The sequence below is a fragment of the Monodelphis domestica genome, chromosome 5 (assembly GCF_027887165.1).
Source record: "Monodelphis domestica isolate mMonDom1 chromosome 5, mMonDom1.pri, whole genome shotgun sequence".
NCBI classification, from domain to species: domain Eukaryota; kingdom Metazoa; phylum Chordata; class Mammalia; order Didelphimorphia; family Didelphidae; genus Monodelphis; species Monodelphis domestica.
In genome coordinates this window covers 131983365-132004659 of record NC_077231.1, presented here as the reverse complement: position 1 = coordinate 132004659, position 21295 = coordinate 131983365, and the positions used below count along the sequence as shown (strand labels likewise).

At 32.8% G+C, this 21295-nt stretch overlaps 1 protein-coding gene across 4 annotated transcripts in view; it reads right to left on the bottom strand.

Annotated features, from left to right (window-relative positions):
* The window catches only part of LOC100618576 (solute carrier organic anion transporter family member 1B1), a 104988-nt gene that overhangs the window by 11792 nt on the left and 71901 nt on the right, over positions 1–21295 (bottom strand). For all 4 annotated transcript variants that reach the window (XM_056799343.1, XM_056799342.1, XM_056799345.1 and 1 more), the window contains exons 11-13: positions 13589–13754; positions 11358–11542; positions 5185–5249 (exon numbers count right to left, since the gene is read on the bottom strand). In XM_056799343.1, the coding sequence (XP_056655321.1) occupies positions 5185–5249; positions 11358–11542; positions 13589–13754 (416 nt within the window). The remainder of the gene's footprint in view (positions 1–5184; positions 5250–11357; positions 11543–13588; positions 13755–21295) is intronic.

Below are 21295 nucleotides of genomic sequence, written 5' to 3'. Positions count from 1 at the left end.
AAAGGAAGGCAGCCAGAGGACACATTAAAATTCTGTTGATTCTTCTACATGAGGCTTATCCTGTTGCTTCCATTTGCCTGTCCTCTCTCCCTCTTGAAAGTTCTTTGTATATTTCATATTAATTAAAAGCATAACTGAAAACTTAAAATGGAAAAATAGACAACAAAAATGACATCCACATTTAATAATAATTCCATCTAGATGTTTAGCTAATGAAATTAACTTCCACAACTAGAAGACCAAAAAGAAGCTCTGAAAGCTCCTTAGTTAGCAAACACTTGGCTTTCTTGCCACATTGAGGAAGGATTCCTGGAGGTCATGAATTTTTAAATATAAACTCATTTGTAAAATTTTATGAAGGATGAAAGATAATTATGAGCAATGTGATTTCATAAAACAGTGATGCAGTGGATGATAAAAGTCTTAAAAATTTGGTGAAATCTCAAGTTAAGAAAAATTATCTAATGGGCATTCAAGCATGAAAATTGAAAATTAAAGAAGGAATAAAAATGGACAACATCTTAAGGAAAGCATTTTGACAAAATTTTCTGCATTAAAGCTCTGGGAACCAACATACTGTCTTTTAACATAATAATTTCAGATATGCCAATGGAGAAGGTAGAAATGGTTTAAATATACTGTAAATAATCTTTTGGGGCCATACCATTACTGTTTATTTTTTTATTTAAAAAAAGAGCCTCTTAACTTCTTAGTATCAATTCTGAGACAGAATAGACTGAAAAATTGAGATTATATGACTTGCACAGGGACCCATACCTAGGAAATATCTGAGGCTAGAATTGAAATCAGGTTCTCTTGGCTCCAGGTGTGGTGATCTATCCACTGTGCTATCCCTCCCATGATTGTTTATTTCAACAGGAAAGGTGAATTGCAGGAGATGGTAGTCAAGAAAAAGATTTTTAAATAGGGAAAGACTGAAAAGAGGGAGATTATTGTGAAGCTAGAATTGTAATCTCCTGATTTCATCAATGAAGGTACTTAGCTCTTCCTTTATAGTGAAGCTAGAATTGTAAGCTACAATCTATTTTTAGATTTTAACTTCAAAAAGGTGTTTAGTAACTACAAAAGGTGAACTTAACAAAAGAGGTATTAAGTAACCCAAAAAGATATAATCTAACCAGAGAAGTTGAGAACTAAAGAATGGGCAGTGCTAGAGAAAAGCATCTGCTGTGATTGTGTGAAAATTTATGTGAAAATTTAGAGGAGGTGACACAAGATAATAAGGTCTTTAAATAGAGGTAAAAAAGACTGAAGGGGACAGTCAGTCATCTGGGCTTGGAGTGAAAGATGGAGGAGCCACTGGAAGACCGACACCCAGACTTCTTTCTATTTAGACTGTCACCTTTGGTGAGTGAAAGGTTGACTTAGTGGACCTTGCTTTTCTCTTCCCCTGGCTAGGGCTTAGAAATTCTAGATGATTTAGTGACCCTGCCTTTCTGGAGGCATGAAGCCTCCAGGTAAGGCCCATCTTCTTGAGACTCTCTTCCCCTGGCTGGGGCTTAGAAATTCTAACTGATATAAGAAGAAGTCAGAGTTTTCTCTCTCCCCCATTCCTTAATACCTTCCTTCTTTTGAAAATATTGTAAATAGACTACCATAAATTCCATTTAGTTTAGTAATTCATATTTGGGATTTTAGAAATTAAATCCCTGGCAACTACTTAATTAATATATTATCAGTCCAATCACAATTTAATTCCAACAATCTAATTAAAAAAGATAAAAAGGAAATTTCATATTCATAAAAGGTACCATAGACAATGAAGTAATATCAGTAGTAAACATGTACACACCAAATGACATAAAATCTAAATACCCAAAGGAGAAGTTGTATGAGTCACAGGAGGATATAAAGAATAAAACTCTACTCCTAGGGAACTTCAACATTCAGAACCTGATAAATATAGACAAAAAATTAAAAAAGAGAAATTATAGAAGTAAATAAAGTTTTGGAAAATTATATATAATATACCTCTGGAGAAAACTGAATGGGAATAGAAAGGAATATACTTTCTTTTTTCCTTAGCATTACACAGCACCTTCACAAAAATTGACTATACATAAGGGCATAAAAGCCTTATACCCAAAAGCAGAAATATTAAATGTAATAAAAATTACATTCAACTAAGGGTGGCAGAAAGACTAAAAATTAATTGGAAACTAAATAATCTTTTTTCCCCTAAAGAATGAGGAAGGTAATTCCATTAAAGACAATGACAACAAGGAGACAACCTATAAAAATTTATGGGACATAGCCAATGCAATACTTAGGCGAAAATATATTTCTCTAGATGAGTACATCAGTAAATAGAAAAAGAGCAGATCAATAAATTGGACATGCAAGTAGAAAAACTAGAAATAGAATAAATCATAAATTGCCAATTAAACATCAGATTGGAAATCCTAAAAGTCAAATGAGATTCATAAAATTGAAAATAAGAAAATCATTGAACTAATAAATAAGATAAGTAGGCAGCTTTATGGGAAACAAGAACAATAAAATAAATTAAACCATTGATTAATTTCATTTTTTTAAAAAATGAAGAAAACAGAATTACTAGATCAAAGGTGAAGAGGGTGAATTTGCCACCAAAGAAGAAGAAATAAAAGCAACTTGTATGCCAATAATATAAGTGAAATACATGAATATTTTATTTATAATATAATTACATTATAAATACATATAAATAACAGAAGAAGAGAATATAGAATATTTTTAACAGGGCACTTCTGGTGCCAAAATAGTAGAGTAAGGAAACCATCTTCCTAAGCTCTTACAAATGCCCCTCGAAACAATCCCAAACAAAAACCTTATACCAAAATTTGGAGGAATGAAGTGGGTTTCCTAATGAGAGCAGGCTGGAGGACCAGCATAAGAGTTCTCTCTCCTTGTAGTGGGAGAGGAGTAGAGTCTGAGCAACCTCTTGCAAAGGCAGATTGAACTTCAGTAGGCCACTCAAGACCCTATCAGCAGTGAGACCCCCTCCTGATGAAGTTCCATATATGGGATCAGCCAGCATTAAGGCCCCACCCCATGGGGCCAGCCAACAGCAAGTGTCTGTCCCTGGAGCTGCCCAACAGTCTCTGCTCCTGGAGCTGTCCAGGAGGGAGATTATGCCCTAAATACAAACAGCAATGAGATTTCCCACCAGTGCAAGTCAGAGTGAGGCTTCTTATCAGCGCAAGCCAGCAGGGAGACTGCCTACAAATATAAATCAACAGCTAGATCCTAAATCCTGGTGTAATCCAGAAGAAAAGCCCTTATCCTCGGAACAAGGAATTTAGGGTAGCACTCTTTTCAATCCACAAGCAGGGCAACAAATCACAAAATAAGCTGGTAAAAATGAACAAAAAGCAACCAAAAAATTCTAGTTTTCAATAGCTCTCTGTGGTGACAGAGAGGTTCAAGATACAGACATAGAACAAGATAGCATCAACAAAAGTTACATGGGAAACATCAAAGAAAATTACAAATTGGTCTGAAGTAAAAAAAAAACAACTAATAAAAATCTTAGAAAGGATTTTTAAAATAAAATAAGAAAGAAGAAAAATTGGAGGAAATAATGAGAGTAATATAGGAAAACTATGAAAAAACTCAACAGGTTGGTAAAAACACACAAAAAATGGGGAAAGATATAAAATATTTTCCAAAGAAAACAACTCCTTAAAAAGTAGAATTGGTGGGCTTAGTAGCAGCAAAAGCTGGAACTGCTCTGAGAATCCTCTGAAAACAACCTTAGAATAGTACCTCAGAATGACAGAAAATTAGAAGGAAAAGTGGCTTTTGGTCTTTCACAGCTCCCTCTGACTTCTTTTACATTACTCTTTATCCTCACTGTAACCTCCAATTCCCTGATCTCTCAATTCTACCTGTGGACATTTCCCCTTCACAAGCAACTTTTTCCTCTTCTTCCCTTCTTGACTCTTTGATGAACCAATTCAATTCTATACTATACTTCTCTCTTGAATCCCCTTGCCCATCATCCTATCAATGATTATGCCAGTCAAGCCTCAACCTTATATTACTCACACCATTTTCATCTTCATAAATATACATGTTGTTGAATGATGGTAAAGAAAATCATTCAACCATTCTGAATGGATCCAGTATAAATTCATATTGCATAATTTTAACTAGATAATCCTTCTATACCTACTATATCAACTCTCATTGGAAAATATCTGGCATTGGAACTCTCCTACCTAATATTGAAAGGTCATGGCACCTGAATGCAATGTATTCAAAACAAAATTAATAAAATTTCCCCCCTCCAATATTCTTGGCATAATAAGTCTTCGATTGAAAAGGCTTAGCTTCAAAATCTAGCACTTATATTTATTGGATGTAGAGTATTTTGCAATTCAATTGACTTCAAAGATTTGTGTTTACTCATCTGTTAAGTGACAGAGGTGATGATCCCAAATATGTAGAAATGTTTATAGTAGCAACTTTTTCAATAGTGGGAAAAAACTGAAAACATTGGGGAGTGACTGAACAAATTTTGCTTTGTGAATGTAAAGGGAAGTAATTGATGTATAAGAGATTGTGAATATTAAAAATTAAGGGATTGTTAAATAGTCATATATAATGATTTGAGTTATTATGTAAAAGAAAAAAGAAAACCTAAAAAGGCTACAAATTCTGATTAACTCAGTAACAAACTCTTGACTGGGTCAACTTTGAACTTGCCTTTCTGTCTTCCTCCTCTGGGTATTTATGAGGCTATTTTCCTTGATTGAAATTCAATTTTTCCTTTCATAAAACTGTTGAAATTGTTCTTCAAGGTGAAGCTTAGAAATTACCTCTATGAGTTCTTCATTGATTTCCTCAATTAAAAAAACCAATAAATTCCCTTCTTCAAATTTTACCAGAACACTTTGAATCCACACTTTGTCTTCTTCACATTTTATTTTGAATTTCATATATGTGTGTGATACAATCATCTAACATTAGGTTATATACTTCTTGAGGGTATGAACTTTGTCTTTGTCCAAGTTGGCCTCTCTCTAATCTCTAATAACCATTCTCTCATTTAATAAATATTCATTGTATTCAATTTCATAAACATGTTAAGAACTGATTAATTTAGTATATGTATGTGTTACATACATATATGCATACATATTATGTGCATATATTATATATAAAATATATATCTCATACCTATTATTCGATTAACCAGGAAATGAAAACCTATTGCAAGTGATTTCAGTTCAGGCTCAACATTCCTGAAATAAAGACAAAGAGTAGTAAGATATTTCCATATTATAAACATTCTTAATGCATTTCACATATATGCAATATGGGCCAATAGTCTAACTATATAATGCTCTAAAATGCTCCACTTCTCACAGGCATATGTAGGACAGGACTTAAAAATCTTTAAGTATTCCACAGGGACTAAGACTGTCTACTTAAAAAAAAAATGTTGTTTCCTTGTTTCATTGAGCCGTATTTTAAAGTACAAAGATTTTTATCCTATTTTTCAGTTCCAATTTTCCCCCTCCCCATCCCCATCCAACTGGAGGGCAAGAAAAACAAATTTTATTATGAGTATGTAGTCACTCAAAATAAATTTCCACATTAGCCACATTCCACAATTTAAAAATGCAAGAAAAATATATTTTAATATGCACCCTGAGTCAATTAGTCCTCTAGCTAGAGGTGGAAAGCATATTTTTTATCATGAATCTTTTGGAATTATGGTAGGTAATTTTGTTCATCATAGTTACTGTCTTTCAAAGTTTATTATCTTTATAATATTGCTATTACATTGTAAATTATTCTCTTGGTTCTACTGACTTCATTTTGCTTCAATTCTGATAGATCTTTCTAAGTTTTTCTAAAATCATTTCTTTCATCATTTTTTACAGGTAATTCATCAGTCATATATATCACAATTTGTTCAGCCATCCATAACTGATTGGCATCCTCTTAGTTTCCAATTCTGCGCCACTATAAAAGAGCTGCTATAAATATTTTTGTACATATTGATCCTGTTCCTCTTTCTCTGATGTACTGGGCGTATAACCCTAATAGTAGTCTTGCTTGGTCAAAGGGCATTTTAATATCTTTTAATTCACATTTTAATATATTTTTGTATATAGTTCCAAATTGCTTTCTGAAATGGTTGTATTAGTTCAGAGCTCCAGTAAAGTGTATTAGTGTGCCAGTTTCCCCACACCACTGCCAGTATTTGTCATTTTCTTTTATTCTTATTTTAGCCAATCTGATGAGGTAGTTCCCTAAACTTAGTTTAATTTTATTTCTCAAATTAAGGTGCTTGCATTTTAAAAATGTAGCTATTGATAATTTTTATTTTTTCCTTTGAAATTGAGCAGTTTTCTGTCGTTATTTCTTGAAATCTGATATCTAGACTTTTTTTTTTTTGCTTATAGCTTTCAGATAATCCATTGTTTCTTAAATTATACCTCCTCCTTCTCCTTTCTAGGTTAATTGTTTTTGCTATGAGGTTTCAAATTTTATTCTATTTTTTAGCTTTTTGTCTTTTTAAAATTATTTCTTACTATCTCATGGATTTACCAGCTTCTATTTGTCCAGTTCGAATTTTTAGGAAGTCATTTTCTTCAATATAATTTTTTAACCTCTTTTACTATTTGGTTAAATCTAATTTTTAACAAATTATTTTATTTCATTATGTTTTATACATTTTTTAGTAAGTTGTTATACCTTTCTTGCAAAACTCTCATGGCTTACCCAATTTTTCTCTTCTGTTTCTGTTATGTTTTATAAATCATTGTTTGTTCTTTACATTTCTTCTTTTAAGTCTTCTAAGAACTTATATTGGGCTTGTATTATAACTGCATTTTTCTTGAGACTTTGATTATGTATGTTTTTAAAGTATTGTCTTCTTTGGTGTTTGTGTCTGAGCTTTCTTGTGATTATAATAGCTTTTTACCATCTGTTTCTTTTTGTTGTTGTTTTCTCAGTTCTTCAGCCTATTATTGACTTTGGCCTTTATGTTAGTATAGAGATCTGCTTACTTCTGAGGGAATATCACTTCTAAACTTCTATTTTTTATGTCCTGCAATTTTCACAGTTCAGTCTTAGGGCCTATAAGTTTTTTTTTTAATTTATTTTTTATTTTTTATTTAAACCCTTACCTTCCGTCTTGGAGTCAATACTGTGTATTGGCTCCAAGGCAGAAGAGTGGTAAGGGCTAGGCAATGGGGGTCAAGTGACTTGCCCAGCATCACCCAGCTAGGAAGTGTCTGAGGCCAGATTTGAACCTAGGACCTCCCATCTCTAGGCCTGACTCTCAATCCACTGAGCAACCCAGCTGCCCCCTCTATAAGTTTGTAATGCTTCCATGGTGGTTAGTTCTGGGGAGAGGATTTTTTTATCCTCATGTGACAGAATTTGCTGGGTTCTGACTGTTGAAATGTGTGTGGTTGATTTAGCCTGAGTTCTGCAGATTTAGTGAATAAAATGCTCAATTCTCCTTTGGTATTAGTTTCTTGTCCTGAGTATGCTATTGTATTCTTATGTGTGTGTGTCATTTAAGATTAGAACGGAGTCCTTTCTCAACTCAGATACACACTAAAATTTTTTGGAGCTTCTTTGTTGCTCTCCACACAGATAAGACCTCCATTTCTTGGGACTATGACCACTTTCTTATCCCCCACTCCCAACCCTGGAATCACATCTTGGAACAGCATAAAGGGTGACACAGCTGCCACTTGGGACTCATTCATGTTAGCAGAGGTATACCTATCAAGGATTCAGGGTCCCATGGAATCTCTGCTTTGATATTTCCAGACCTGGTATTCTGTCTTAGACCCCTTTCTATCTCTGGGTTCTAAAACATCTTTGCTTCTGCTATGCTACCTGTATACTGAGTAAATCTCCACTCTCAGTGCCCTCAGACTTCTTTGTCTGTTTTCCCAAGTTACCTTGAACTGGAAAAAACAACTCTCTGATTGTTTCTTAGCTTTTTTTTTTTTTAATTAGAATTCAATAGATTACATTTCCTAAGTTTATGTGGAGGTGGTTGCATATACTGGGCCAAAATGCTGGGTCAGAATGCTGACTCTTCATTCCCCTTCATCTGAACTTTATCATTTCAATACCTAATTGTACAAAGTGAGAAGGAAATTTGACCTGAAGAAAATAAAATCTTGGACAATGTCTAAGCAAGACTGGACACATATACAAGTTTAGGATTCTGGAAGTGGTTCACTTAAAAACATTCAATAAAGTATTTTTAGCTTACTTGTAAAGTCCAGCATGGAGTTGCTAAAAGCTTTGTCTTTTAGCATTATCTCTATTCACTCTCTAGTTTTTATTCCCTCTATATATGCTGCATATAATCAAACCAACTCTTCTTTATCTTAAAAAAAATGATTCCCTAGATCCTACCTTGGTTTTTGGCAATCATTCTCTCTCATTCTATTCTCAGTTGAAGACTGAAAAAAGACTATAATCAGTGCCTCTACTTTTTTTTTTTTACTCTCCTCTAAACCCTATGCAATCCCTAATTTGATTGAAACTAACTTTCTGAAAATTACTGATACCTTATTTGGAAAATCCAGTGTATTCTTCTTGACAGTCGTCTTTCTTAACTTCTCTGCTCTATTATACTTTGTTGAACCTCATATACTTCTGGATACCCTCTTATCCAAAGTTTTTGTGATGCTATTCTCTCTTTCACTCCCTTTTTGTTTCTTTCTGTTTTTCTTTGTCTTTCTATCTCTTTTGCTGTTTCTTTCTCCACTGTTCTCTTGTTAATTTAACTGCTTCTTCTTTTTCTCTTCCTAAATCACTATTTCTTAAATTAAATGTGGATGTTCCCCAATAATTTACACTAGATGTTCTCTTTTTTCTTTGTTCTTTCTTACTTGATAATTTCATCAGCTCCTAGGACTTCAATTTAATTATATGCATATTATTTTTAGATGTTTATTTTGTCATATTCTTTATCCTGATCTTGAGTCCTTCAGTACCAATTGCCTTTGGGATATTTCATATTAGATTACAGTAGGCATCTCAAACTCATCATGTCCAAATCAGAATTCATTATGTTACTTTCAGGACATCCCTTCCCCTGAATACCCCAATTTCTATTGTCAGCACCCCTATTCCTTCAATCATCCAAGTTCATAATCTTACTGTTATTCTTGAAACCCCCACTTATCCTATATATCTAATCAGTTGCCAAATGTAATTTCTTTCTTTACAACTTATCTCACACCCACTTCCTCTCCACTCATACAAAACCTCCTTAATTCAGGTCATTGATATCTCCTCTCTGGAATAACACATTAACCTTCAAATGGACTTCCTTGTTTTGATTCTCCCCCAATTCTAATTCATCCCACACTCAGCTGCTAAAGTGATTTTCCAGAAGTGCAGGTTTGATTATGTCACATGGACACAAATGTATATATATATATATATATTTACAATATAACAGTGGAAGACCACAAAAGACCTCCTGGAGAAGATGGCTCTTGACCATTTCTAAGGAGGAATAAGACTCTGAGTATATATATATATATATATATATATATATATATATATATATATATATACATTTGTGTCCATGTGACATAACATATATATAATATATATATATATATTCACATGCAAATAGACACACAGGCACATATACCTCCTGAGACTTCTACTCAGTAAATTCTAGAAGCTCTTTATTATTTTTAGGATAATTTTTTGCCTGCCATTTAAAATTCTTTTAAAATAGATCCTTTTCTACTTTTCAGTTTTCTTCTATTCAGCTCTCCATTATGTCCTTCATGATGCAGCCACTCTGGTCTATTTGCTGCTTCTCTCCCACAAGATACTATCTTGTTGCAGTGACTTTTCACTTCTTCTTCATGCCTGAAATATTCTCCTTTCCAAAGTTTTTTCTCAGAGTCTTATTCCTCCTTAGAAATGGTCAAGAGCCATCTTCTCCAGGAGGTCTTTCGTGGTCTTCCACTGTTATATTGTAAATGTTGTTGTTTAGTCATTTTTCAGTCATATCTGAATTTTTATGGCCCTTTTGAGGGTTTCTTGGCAAATGTACTTGAGTGGTTTATTATTTCCTTCTCTAGCTCATTTGGCAGATGAGGACACTGAGGTAAACAAGGTTAAGTGACAGGTCTAGGGCCAGTGTCTGAGGCCAGGTTTAAACTCGGGAAGATGAGACTTCCTGACACTGTGTCACCTAGCTCCCCACCCTATATGATTACCTTCCATTAATTTTATATTTATCTAATATGGTTTGATTTTTCTAAGTTGACTTTCCCAGTAAGATGTGAACACCTTCAGTTCAGGGACTGTTTTTGCAATGTCTTTATATCCTCCAGACAATGTACAGTTTTTGTATCATAATACATGCTTAATAACTATTAAGTGATTGAGGCTTTCATTCAGTTTGCTATCAATATTAACCTTCATTTTAAGTAAACAATGGTATGATTCTGTACAAGCTCACAGAATAAGAATCAGAAAGAAAGAACCTTTTTTTGTCTAACTACAAGGACTCATTCTGCAACATGTGGTCTTCTAAAGAAAAGGGAAATATTCAGTCTTCTAAGGCAGCTAATTATACTTTTGAATGAATTGCTCTAATTGTAATTGTTTAGAAGGCATTCTTGATATCAACTTTAAATCTGCCTGTCAGCAATTATCACCTTTCTTCTCCAGTTCTCTATCCTGGGGTTTAAGGAGAAGTCTAATCCATCTTCCATGCTATATGCTTTGAAATGCTTGAAGAGTTAGTTCTTCTTACTTTCTTTTCTCTACAGTGCATATCTCCATGTCCTCAATAAGTGATTTCAAAGAGACTGCCAAAAAGCAACTGATCCTTTCCTTTCTAGTGAAATTTACTTTATTCTTAGTCAAAGATATTGTTTGGTGCTTCACATATGCAGTCCATTCACAGCTCCTTTCTTGATGTATTTATGATGTTAAAACTGGAAGTGTCTGAGAAATCTATATAAATTTTTGGTCACTTATTGTTCTTGAAAGGTATATCATGATGATGATATAATATTTAAAATAGTTCAATAATTTAGAAAATAGATTTTGCCAGCAATCACTGGCATCAGAGTATGGACTTTTACCTTAATGAAAGACTTCCTTTGTAAAACAAAGAAAAAAATAACCAAGCAAACCAACAAATAAACAAAAATACCCCACACATCTGTATGAGAAAAAAACAGCTAGAATTTAACTTTTGAGAAATGTTTAATTCTATCAATTCAGCATTTCCTTGTTAAATGAAAATAATATATCTTTTTATCTGTTTGATTCTTATTAAAATAGAATTTTTATGAATTCATATCTATAATCATGATTTTTATATTACTTACTTAAAAACCAGCATTATTGAAGAAGTACCTCCTAATCCAAAGCAAAAAGAACTCAAAACTTGCACTGCCATAAAATAAATTAAGTTTCTGGAACAATCATCTCTCCTTGGACATTCACCCAAATGAGCTGAGGTGTTTCTAGAGAGGAGATTATTAGCAGCAACACAGCTACAGTTATGAAATACCTAAAATATTAAAAATACATTATAAAATGTATTTGCAAAGCACAGTGAAAGATATAGAATGTTTCTTTATATTTAAAATAAAATATCAATCAATTATTGTATACTGGATAAATCTAAAGTATCTTTTGATAGATATAGTCTTTCATTTGATCAGTTTTATAGTTTAGAGATAAACTACAAAAAAGAAATCAATCCTTACTTCATAAATAAAGACACTGAAACTCAGAGAGGGAAGTGAATTAATCAGGATCATAGAAGTAATAATTAATAGGATTGCAATTTGATTTGAACTCAGGTCCTCTGACTATAAATTCAATGCTCTTTCTAATACTACTGTGCCTTACTAGAAAGGTAAATAGGTTTCCTAGCATCCTTCCTTTATTCTCTTTGTTTTAAACTATTGTTGAAAAAATATTTGGAAGAAACTTATTACCCTTTTACTCATATTAACAATAAAATATTACTATTAAATGTCAAAATTGCATCATTTTAAACTTTTTATGCCCCTTTTGCTCACAGTTAATATCTCATCTTTATCTAACATCACTGTAACTTATTCATTCTTTAATAATTTATTCAGGCCTACTTTTTGTTATTAGGACTTTTCATTTTTAAGTTAAATATGATTTTCATATAGTTATATGGATGAAAAAATAGATTAAATAACAAAGAAGCATTTGTTGAGAATTTATAATGTGTTAAACATTGGGTTAGTCCTGGGGATAAAATTTTAAAAGAAGAAATAAATATATTCCTTCTATATCATGGAGATTGAGTGTGTGGCACCCCTGTGATCTTGAAAATCTATGAATAATTTTGTACAAAATTTGTACAAATCCCTTTATACAAGATAAGTATGAGTTTTCTTTAATAATGTGTCTACAATACTTTGTATACAATTATGAGTTATTAAACTTTAAAAACTATCTTTACATGTCTTGTCTTTTTGTGTCATCTGTTGGCTTTCATGTTATTTTCATGAATTCTAACTTTTTACATATTTTACCTTTAAAAAAGAAATTCTTTTATTTATGGTATTAAAAGATAAAATATGTTGATATTCAATATTATACATATATTGCATACATTTATTAATTTCTAAATGTTTTCTTTGTTGTCTCCTCAACTTCAGAGTGTTGATTATAGCTTTTGCAAAACTACCCCCAAAATCCCATTTAATTTCTTATGCTAACCCACAATACATCAAAACTGAGATGGGGAAGGTAATGATGCGGTAGGGACACTGGTATTATCTCTGTCCTTATGGCACTTCTTTTCTAAGAGTGGTATATAACAAATAAAGGGGAGTCAAGACATAGGAGGGGCATTTATTTTTGGAAAGTTACAGGGAATTTGAATGGAACAATGCAGAAATAGATTAATACACCCATTTCTGGAGCTATGATAGTTATGTTTCAGAAGTAGAAGGGGTAGGGGAGGCCACATGCCTGGTAGGTAGGCAACAGATGAGCAAATTGCCAGAGAGTTAAGTAAAGTATGGCTGGAGTCATACAGATATAATGGGCAATAGAGGCAACTGCTAGATGAGGACCAGTTGGCCCTTGGGCAAGGTTTGATGGAGGGATGATTAAATATTATTTTAAAAACTTTTGGAAACATAATCTGAAGGGCAGGGATTGTTTTGCTTTTGTATTTGTATTCCTAGAAACAACTGCAATGCCTGGTACATGTTGTTCATTTGTGTCTGTCCAACTCTTCTTGACCCCATTTGGAGTTTCTTTGGCAGGGACACTGGAACTGTTTTTCATCTCATTTTACATATGAAGAATTGAGGCAGAGTTAAGTGACTTTTCCAGGCTCACACAGCTAGTGTCTGAAACCTTTTGAATCTTCTGGATGTTGGGACTGGCACTTTATTCACTGAGCCATCTAGATGCCCTGCCTGGTACAAAGTGCATGTTTAATAAGTATTTGTTGATTTAATGTTGATTGTGAGATATTGGGCAGCAAAGCTGTGGAACCAGACTACATTTCAGGGATTTGGAATTATGAAGAAGAAGAGAGAATAAGAATCACCACACATACCAAGTCATTTCCATGGCCTACTGAAGATTTACATCCAGCCAAACAAGGAGATATGTAAGTGAGTCCATCATCCCCACAGACAGGATCCCATAGATTGGCATCACAGTTACAGTCTGAGTTGCAGAAAGAGAATGAGATGTTTGGAGGATGTGTCTCTGGCTGACTCCTGCAGTTAAAATGTAGAGTTATCAGAGATAAGAGAAAGAAAGTTATTTTCTAAACTGACAGAGAAACTAAGCTGATAAAGATATCATAGTCAATATTTAAAAATATTATTTTCCTCTATATTTTAAAAAAGTTGAGAATTATCACAAAACTATATATTTAAAAAAAAACCTGAAAACTCTCACAAAAAACAAATGTGATTAAGGAGAAAAACAAATGTAACTGGTTATGAATCATTGAAGAGAGGTCATTTTCCTAGAAGGGGAGTAACAAATTCATAAGGCTTTCTTGGATTTGGGCTTCCATTCTGAGGTTAATGAGATAAAGCATCCTGGGTAACTTATTTCCTTTCACTGGATCTCAATTTCTCTTCTTATCCAACTCAAATATTCTATAAATGCCATTTGCACAGAAGAAATATATATATATATATATATGCATTTTTATAAATACACATATATACATATGTATAAAATATATTTCTATGACACAGTATTTTGAATCAATAGCTTTTAACATATAAACACATTACAACATCATTAGCTATTATAATTATAACAGAATTTGCTTAGTGCTTGAAGGTTTGCAAAGCATTTCACAAATATCATTGCATTTTATCTCCACAATCTGTGGGGATGAGGAGGCTGGTGCTGTTATTATTACCATTTTACAGATTGGAAAACTGAGATAACCAGAGGTTAAGGGATTTTCTTGGATCAATCAAGTCCTAAGCATCTCATACTGTATTTAAACTTAAATTTTCCTGATTTCATTTACAATCCTCTGTCATTTTCCTGTATCATATAAATCTTGAAAAATCAGGGGAGATTGAATGTGTTCAAATTTTCCTGAAGAGTATTATCTGGCTTTGCATAAATTAATCATGGTACAAGATCACAATACCATGCCCAATTAATGTAGTCTGAAAATAGTGATAATCTGTTCCTTTTTGAGTCATAGAAAAAAGGGATTCCTTGCTAAAATGACACGGCTATCCCTGCAGTCAAACTATAGGACCAACAGTTATTTGTCCAGTAAACATTCATTGGACCTTCAAAAAGCAGTAGTTTTCAGAGCAGACATGAAGCCATGGAAAACATTTATACCAATGACATTAAGTCAATGATCTAGGCTGGGAGGTGAGAAGACTTGCCTGAAATAAGTAAATGCTAATGTAGTAATGAAGTTAGCATTTGAGATGGTGGTGATTGTAATGAAATTGCTGCTTTATTTTTGTACTGATTCTTATTTAAGCTCCAGGAAAAACTAATTCAAGTAGTCTGTGAGCTCTCCAGAAGGGCTACTCTTATTTCATGATGCTGTTAAAATCTCCACCTAGACTTCATTTTTTACCCTCTCATTAGGCAATTTCCCTCCTCTATCTGAATAGTCAAAAGGAATAGCCAATGGCAGAATATACTTGAGGAGGTTATAAAACCAATAATACAATTATTATGCAGGTAATTTCTGATTCTGCACATGACTGGTATAGGAAATCCTGAGCCTCAAAAGGGAGTTGAAGGTGTGTATATAAACCTTATTTATTGTAGAAAAAAATGTTGATTACTTCACAAAGCATTAAGTAGCAAGAAAAAGGAGGCTAAAATATAGCTAAGAATGGTTTTGTTTTTTGACAGTTTTATGAATTTTAATTTATTTTTTTATTATTAGAATTTATTTCCAGGTATCTCAGCCACTTATTCCCCTCCCAATACTACAGAAGATATTATGATCTCCCAAAATATATATGTATATATCAATTATGCTTTGTGTGCTTTTATTTTTTCAGGTCCTTCTCTGGAGCTGAACATTTACAAGTTATTTTTCAAATACTGATTTTAGAGCTACATATATAATGTTCTCTTGGTTCTACTTATTTCACTTTTTGTTATCTCATGCAATTCTTTTCAAGTATTTTTATACCAGCATATTCATCCTTTGATAAGAGCACAGTAGTATTTCATCAAAATCATATACCACAATTTGTTTAGCCATTTCCCAATTGATGGACATGCTCTCAATTTCTAGAAATATCATTGTTGGGTATAAGAGTATACATCATTTTATAACTCTCTGGGTATAATTTCACTTTGCTCTCCAAAATAGTTGGAACTATTCATAGCTTCATCAACAGTGCATTAGTGTATTTGTTTTTCCAAATCTGCTCCAACATTTGTCACTTTGCCCTTTTGTCATTTTAGTTAGTGGATATGAGGTGATATCTCAGAGTTGTTTGGGTTTGCATTTCTCCTAAAAATAATGATTTGGAGAATTTTTTCATATACCTCTATATGGTTTTGATTTCTTCATCCAAAAACCATGAGGTCATATCTTTTGTCCATTTATTTCTTAATCTTAAAAATATGACAAAGTTCTCTATATTTTTTAGATAAGAGACCTCTATCTGAGAGAATGCCTCTAAAAATTTCCCTCAATTTCTTGCTTTCCTCCTTGGCAACATTTGTTTTATTTGTGCAACTCTTTTTTTCAATTTGATATATTTAAAATTATCCATTTTATATCTCACAACACTCTCCATCTCTTGGTTACTCATTAAAAATTCCTCTTCTATCCATAAATCTTATAGGCAATGTGTTCCCTGTGTATCCATTTAGATCTTGTTTTAGTGAATGGTGTAAGATATTGGTTTATACCTAATTTCTCCCAAACTGCTTTCTAGTTGTCCCAGCAATTTTTACCAAATGATGATTTCTTATCCCAATAACCTCATTCTGTACTTTTGTCAAATACTTATAATCTTTTATTATTGTTTGGTTTGTGTGTGTGTGTGTGTGTGTGTGTGTGTGTGTGTGTGTGTGTGTGTGTGTATTCTGTTTCACCTTTCTACTTCTTGGGAAATACCAGATATTTTTGACAATTTCTGGTTTATAATACAATTTAGAATCCAGTCCTGCTAGAATATATTTCTTGTTATTAATCTTTTTATATTCTTAATCTTTAGTTCTTCCAAGTTAATTTTATTTTTAGCTTAGTTAGATTGTTTTTAGTAATTTGATAGGGATGATATTGAATAAGTAGATTAGGTAGGTTTGTCATATTAATTATATTGCCTTTGCCCATCCATGAACAATTAAGAATATTTTCAAAATGTATTTCAGCTTGATGTAGCTGATGACCTTAAACTCTAAGTGATGTTTTAAGCTTTAATAATTTAAAATTTTGGAATATCTTATATATACCATGCTGTGTACTAAAAGGCATGAGTTTGAATTTTCCTTAAGACACTAACTAGCTATGTGACCCTTAGGAAATAATTTAAATTCTCAGGCTGTGTTTTACATTATAAAAATATGTACTTCAGAGTGTTATAGTATCAAATGAGATGCTATATTTTTAACATAAAAATATACATACAAATATACATTTATTTTTATACATATGCACACATAAATGTACATATAGTGATTTATAAGCCTTAAAGTGCTATATAAAATTTAGATATTTATTATTATTATCTTTTTTAGGGAAAACGAATTAGCAAATGGTATTATCTGACAGAATAAGAGAATTTAGCTCATTATTATGAATATTTCCTTTAATACAGAATGGACTACACTTGCAAGCTGGGAGCTAAGAAGCTAGAGTAAATGATGCTCTACTCCCTTGATCACTCCACACACAGAGAAAAAAGAAAATAAATCACCTCAACTCAAAGGAGATCTGGAGGAACAAGTCTTAATGTGGCAATTTTAGAGCAGACCAGGAAGCATATCATCTGTGAGAACCAGTAGCACATGGAACAGCCCAATACAGCCCGATAGACTCTACCAGAGGCAACAAAGCTGCAGAGTGAGAACAAACCCATCCTGGGTAATTCTGCACAAATATAGAGGTCAGAAAAGGCAGGAATCCTACAAAATATCATGTGATCACAAGGGAGCAATAAGGGAGAATGGTAATTGCAGGACTCTACTCATCCTACATGTCATCAGAGCCCTGGGGGCACAAGGGAGCAAAAAGGGGAACTAGAACTACAGGAACCTACTCATTCCCATATGGAAGCAGAATGTCTGAGGTGGAAGATCCCAAAGCAGGGAACCTGGTCATCTGAGGACACTTAGCAGAAACTGGGAAGCAATAGACTAGGGATCAGACCAACCCATGAAGAAATGGGAGAACTAGTAGAATGAGGTACTGAATATACCTGGACAAAACAGCTGCAAGCATCCCCAGAGCAAGTCAATCTCCTTAACAGACCAATGTGAGAAACAAGGTTTATCTTAACTACTAGAGAAGTTACTACTCTGCAAGCTTGAAGCAGTCATCCTCTACTTGAGGAACAGAGAAGAACCTCACCAGATAGATAGCATGACGAGGAAGAAAAAATAATGAAAAAATGAGCAAAAATAAACAAACAAACAAACAACCCCAGCCCCCCTACAAACCCTGACCTTAGAAAGTTACTTTAATGGCAGGAAAGACCAAAGTACAAACTCAGAAGAGGTCAACAATGACAAAAAGAAAATATGTGAAGACTCAAAAGAGAAGTGTAAAAATGATGGCAGGCCCTAAAAGAATTCATAGAAGAATTTGAAAAAAAGTTAAAAGACTAAATAATAAGAGAATTGACAGAAAAATATGGAAAAATTCACTGAAGAAATCACCTTCCTAAAAACTAGACTATTCCAAAAGGAAAATGTGGCACAAAAATTCATTGAAGAAAACAATTCTCTAAGGAATAGGATGAACCAAATGGAAATGGAAGTTTAAAAAAAAAAACCCTGAATAAAACAGCTCATTAGAGAGTAGAATTGGCCAAATGGAAAAGGAAATACAAAAACTCAAGGAAGAAAATAATTCCATAAAATTAGAATTGGCCTAATAGAAGCAAACTATAAGACATCAGGAAATAAGAATATAAAACTTTTTAAAATGAAAATATAGAAGAAAATCTAAATAACCTGACTGGGAAAATAACTGACTTGGAAAATAGATTGGAGAAAGATAATCTAAGCATCATCAGAATAACTGAAAGCCATAATAATAATAATAATAATAAAAGATCCTAGACACCATAATACAAGAAATCATCAGGGAAAACTGGCCTGATATCCTCAAACAAGAGAGAAAAATAGAAACTGAGAGAATTCACCAATCACCTTCTGAAAGAGACACCATAATAAAATACCTGTGACTATTGAAGCCAAATTCCAGAACTCCAGACCTAGGAAAATGTACTATAGGCTGCTCGTAGGAAACAATTTAATATTGAGAAGCCACAATCACTAGACCAGACCTAGAAACTTCTTTATTAAAGACTTGAAGGCATGGAATATGATATTTTGAAAGGCAAATGATCAAGGATTACAACCTGGACTTACATGCCCATATGCTCAGCAAAACTAAGCATAATCCACTGAGGGGTGGTGGTGGTGGATTGACATTTAATGGAAAAGACTTTCCAACTTTCCTGACAAAAAAACAAACCAAAAAAAATACAAAACACAGTTGAAAAGAAAATCTGATTAGCAAATTTGACAACAAACTGAAAACTTAATGGTTTTGCAATGATTGAATTGAGTACATTCATACCTGGGAAAGTGATACTTCAAATAATATATTTATGACACTTGAGAAAGATAAGGTACTTAAAGTATGCAAGATACCTAAAATATCTAAGATACTTAGAACTTTATCACTATTAGAGAAACAAAAAGGAATATGTGTGTGTGTGTGTGTGTGTGTATAAGGAATAAGGAGGACTAATATAAAAATAATATAAAATATATAATATGTATATAATATAATAAAATAATATAAAAAGGGCATGGGAAAGAGGAACTCCTAGGGAAAAGAGAAAAGGATAGATAGAATGACCTAAATTTCCTCTCATCAGGAGGTACATAAGAGGCAAATACAGTGGAGAAGATAGAAGGATGGCTATGATTGAACCTTATTCTTTTCAGAACTAGCTCAAAGTGGGAATAACACCCATACTCAGTCACCTATAGAAACCTACCTTACCTAATAGGGAAGTAGAAGGGTAGAGAGAATAAGGGAGGAGGGGATGTAAAAAAGGAAGGGTTAATTGGGGAAGGTAGTTATTGAAAACATCTGTAAATGAAAAGACTAAAAGGAGAGAGAGAGACAAAGACAGAGACAGAGACGGGGCAGAGAGAAAGAAGAGGAAAAAGGAGAAAAATAAAATGAAGGGAAACATAATTCTAAATATGAATATTAGTGTTCTCAACTGACTCATAAAACAGAAAAGGATAGCAGAATGGATTAAAAACCAGAACCCTACAGTTGGCTACATGAAACCCATTTAAAGTAGGGAGATATAAATGAGTAAAAGTAGAAGACTGGAACAGAATCCCCAATGCTACAGCTAAAGTTAAAAAAAAAAAACAGGGGTAGTAATCATGATCTCAAAGCAAAAAGTAAAAATTGATCTAATCAAAAGATAAGGACAGAAATTGCATCATTATAAAAGGTACCATGGACAATGAAACAGTATCAATATTAAACATATATATATATATACATATATATATATATATATATATGCACCAAATGGCATAGCATTCAGGTTCCTAAAGGAAATTTACTTGAGTTATAGGAGAAAATAAATAGAAAAGCATTACTAGTGGGATTATCAACCTTCCCCTCTCAGAATTAGATAAATCCAATAAAAAATAAACCAGAAAGAAGAAAAAGAGGTAAATAGAACTTTAGAAAAGTTGAAAATAATAAACTTCTGGAGAAAACTGAATTAGAATAGAAAGGAATGCACCTTTTCTCAGCAATACATGGCACTTTCCAAAAAATTGACCACATAATAGGGTCTAAAAACCACACATCCAAATGTCAAAAAGCAGAAATATTAAGTACATATTTTTCAGACCATGATGTAATAAGAATTATACTCAAAAAGGGCAACAGAAAGCAAGACTAAGAATCAATTCAAAACTAAATAATTATATCCTAAAAATGAATGGAATAAAGTACAAATCATGGAAATGACAATTTCATTGAAGAAAATGACAGTGAGGTGACAACATATAAAAATGTATGTGATGCATCCAAGTGGGACTTAAGGGGAAATTTATATATCTAAATGCTTATGTCAATAAAATAGAGAAAGGACAAATCAATGAAATGGGTATGCAAGTAAATACTAGTAAAAGAACAAATGAAAATTTTCCAATAAAACACCAAATTGGAAATCCTGAAAATCAGGGGAGAGATGAATAAAATTGAAAGGAAGGTTACCATTGAATTAATATATATGACAAGGAGTTGTTTTGTGAAAAAATAAATAAAAATAGATAAACCCCTCATTGACTTAATTTTTTAAAAAAAGAAAACCAAATTCCCAGTAACAAAAATGAAAAAGGCATGCTACACACCAATTAAGGAATTAATGCAAGTACTGGACTCTATTTTGCATAACTATATGCCAATAAACCTGACAATAGGATAATTTAACAAACCTATCACAAAAAAATAAATTGAACAAACCATCAAAGAATTCCCCAAGAAAGAGCCCCCAGGGGCAAATGGATTCACAAGTGAATTCTA